Below are 3,559 nucleotides of genomic sequence, written 5' to 3'. Positions count from 1 at the left end.
TGAAATTTTAAAGTACCATCTTTTTTTATTTATTTGTCGTCTAAAACACATACCCAATAATCACCCAATCAATCAAACCAATTTTCACTTACTGAAAAAAGAGAATAAATTATCCAAACCGTCCATCAATTGTATATACATAAAAGTACCCCACACAAAAGAATCATAGCTACAAACAAAGTGTGACGGTCCCAACCTTCAAGGACGAGAGAAGCAGCAAAGGACAAATCCCAGAGAGCAACCAAGTTTAACGAATAAGAATATGAGTGAACATTGGAGGGCTTTTTGGTCAATTCAGAGTGAGATTGGGATAACGTGGGCACCTCTGAGATAGGAAGACACTGCAGCCGTCTTTAGGACAGATAGTCGGGCAATACAAGATTTCATCACAGCTGTCGGTCCGGTGCCGCTTGAAATCCAGCACTGTGACGAACATGGCAATGAAAAGCACCAAATGATTCAAGGCATACCTTTGGCCCATGCACTGGTGGGGCCCAGCACCAAAAGCCAGGTAGTTTCGTTTGAAAATCACCTCCTCTTGCCTATCCTCCGAGAATCGCTCCGGTTCAAACCGGTCCGCCTCCGTGAACCCTTGGAAAGATGATTCGTAAACCGAGGGGAACACGATCGTGCCCTTGGGAATTGTGTACGACTCGGTCAACGGGAAATCCTTCATCGCAATGTGCGGTACTAGCGTCGCCGGGGGCCGATATTTTATAACCTCACGCGCCACTGCTTGAAGGTACTTCATTTCCCTCAGTTGCTCTGCGCTTATTAAAGTATTCGACTCCGGCGACCAAATTCTTAATACTTCCTCCCGAACTCTACGGAGAACATCGGGATGAGAGTCGAGGAGGGTCACCGCCCAGAGGAGCGATGAAGTGGAGGCGTCTTGAGCGGCGAAGAGAAAATCAAAGAGGTAACTGCCGATTTCTACGTCGCTAGAGCGAGGTGGCGCCGTTTTGGACTCCGCTATTTCTCTAACAGTTTCTTGCATCCAAAAATCGATTAAACAAGAAGGCTCATCTCCTTCAGACATCCTCTTTTTACTTTGAGTAGCACAATCACCAAGGGTTTCGACTAATCGCTCAACGGCCAGCCTGGCGTTTGAACGCAAACCGGGAGATCAAACGGAGCTTCATTAAACTCAGATTGAATAGATTATAATCGTCTCTGAACTTGTCCCGAGCTTCATGAGACAAATACCTGCCCACGAAAACAGTTTGAGAGGTTTCTAGGTTCATGTCGCGAGCTAAAAGGCGAAGAGAAATCGGCTTCCCCGGCGATTCCGAGGAAAGACGCTCCCACGACCTTAAGTGTTGGAGAATGATAATCTGTTGCAATGCAGTATAGGTAGAGAGAGCCCTAGGAGTGAAGTTAGGAGCGATTTGACGGCGAAGATCTTTGTGATCCTGTCCAAACATATAAATCATGTTATGTTCACCGAAAAGCTTTTTACCAAAAGGGTGTCCCACAAGTAAAAAAGCATCGGGTCGGACGTTAGCGAAGATAAGGTGGGAAAGCTCGGTGTTTCGGATAAAGACGATGAAGCGACCGATGATATAATTAACAGAAAATCCAAGAGAAGCAGCCAAATCAGCTTGAACTTCCCAGAAGCTTGTTGGTTTTGTGATTAATGAAATGGCGTTGCCCAAAAAAGGCAGGATGATATTGGGGCCAGGGACATTTCGCTTTTTACGCAAGTACGAGATTTGCTCTACGAAAAGAAAAAGAAGCAAAAAGGTGACAAAAAATGGAGCGAAAGGCGAAAGAAAGGATAAATAAGAGACCATTTCGTCTAGGCGCGTAGAGGAAACTGGGGAAGGCAGAAAGAATATAAATAGAGGGAATCGATGGTCAAAGCAGAGAAAGGGAAGGGAAGGTGTTGAAATTTCTATGTCACTGAAGCAATGCTTCGAGAAGCTTGCATTGAAGGGAATTTGTTTCTATATGTATATAAAAAGTAGTTTTGTTCTTCAAATTTTCAGTAATATATACAACAATATTAGATGCTATTTGCATGTGGGTCAGTTCAAAAACTTTAACTATGTAGTGGGGTTATATTATATATATATCAATCATTAAGAATTCTAGTTTCTTAACTTTTGAATAGACACAATGATTCTTCATAAATAATGGTGATATCAATAAGATAATTATATAAATTTGAATGAGTAGTTACGATGTGAATTTATCTAATTCTTTCTAAATAATAGGATAGTAGTTGATGTCGCTTTTCTATAGACATTACTATCTAAATTCTTTGCTGCCTTTTCCATGGGCATCATTATGAGAAAAATACTTTGGTGTCGCTTATAAAAAAAGGTTGCACCATTTTTCTTTTGAACTCTCAACTGTTTGTGTTAGATTTTAAGAGTAGTACCGTCTAAGCGCCACCTTCCACCACCTCTTTCTTGTCATTCATTGAACCATGTAGTGTACAATATTAGATCTTTTTATGTTTTTGTATATAAGTAGAAAAGCCCACAATGAACTTTGGTAAACTTATTGCTTCCCAAAATTGCTTTCATCGTTTCGGAATTTAAAATTATTTCGCCTATGTGATCAAACCGCCAACAGGTTGGCAATAAGGATTCTGATATTTGCAAAGTTGATTAGCAAAATCCAGGTACTGACAAAACTCTTAATTAATTTTTTATTTAATATTTAAACTAGTACATATCCTTCTTTGGGTGGAGAAAACTATAGTGGAAATAAAGATATTCTTGTTTTCTCTTCAACAACAATGCGCATCAATATATAAATCATATTTATACATCAACCAATCAATATCATATTCATGCCAACTCAACCAATGAATTCAGCCATACGTTTAGCTAATTAATTATTTATAGTAAGATTGGAGGGCAGATGGCAAAAACAAAACCATGTTTTCTTTTCTTATTTACAAGATTTGCCACAATATTTTTAATTTCACTAAACAAATTGATTTAATAAGAAATTTTATCTAAATAAAATTTTTATTCTATTTTAAAAATTTATTAAATGAATTTATATAATAATAAAAATAAATTTTATATTAAACTACTTATATTTGTTAGATAAAAAAATTTGTTTAAATTATTATGCTTCCTTAACTAAAAGATATATTACTTTGTTTGAAAAGTAAAAAGAAAAAAGAAACTCCGTATTTAATATATAAGATTTTATAAATAATTCATCTAATGTATTATAATTGTATTGATTATATATTATTTATGAAGTCAATTTATTGACTAATAAAAAGGAGTGAAGAGTTTAATTTACATTTTCTCAGTTTTGTACAAATAATTAATTTAATAATGATTAAATTATTTTTATTAGTATTATATTTGAATGATTAAAATAATTTAAGTATGTCAATTAGTTATTATTTTAAATAATGTTGCTTTATGAAGTAATTGAATATAAATGTAATCATGTCAATTGTATTAACTAATAATATTAATTAGTTTAATTAAGTTATTGAATATAATTATTAATTTTAATACTTATATTAATATAAATGTAATTGAAATATATTTGGTTGCATCTAATTTTATAATAAACGAAGGAAATT

General features: G+C 35.2%; 1 protein-coding gene across 1 annotated transcript; it reads right to left on the bottom strand.

The window, feature by feature from the left end:
• Positions 1-1,822, bottom strand: LOC105769298 (cytochrome P450 710A1-like). The gene is given in 2 exon segments (XM_012589834.2): positions 1-1,109; positions 1,111-1,822. Coding segments are annotated over 2 exon segments (1,503 nt in total). The 5' UTR covers positions 1,794-1,822; the 3' UTR covers positions 1-289.
• Between the last annotated feature and the right edge of the window lie 1,737 nt (positions 1,823-3,559).

Source organism: Gossypium raimondii, chromosome 5 (genome assembly GCF_025698545.1).
Source record: "Gossypium raimondii isolate GPD5lz chromosome 5, ASM2569854v1, whole genome shotgun sequence".
Taxonomy (NCBI): Eukaryota; Viridiplantae; Streptophyta; class Magnoliopsida; order Malvales; family Malvaceae; genus Gossypium; species Gossypium raimondii.
This window is presented reverse-complemented; position numbering and strand designations above follow the sequence as displayed.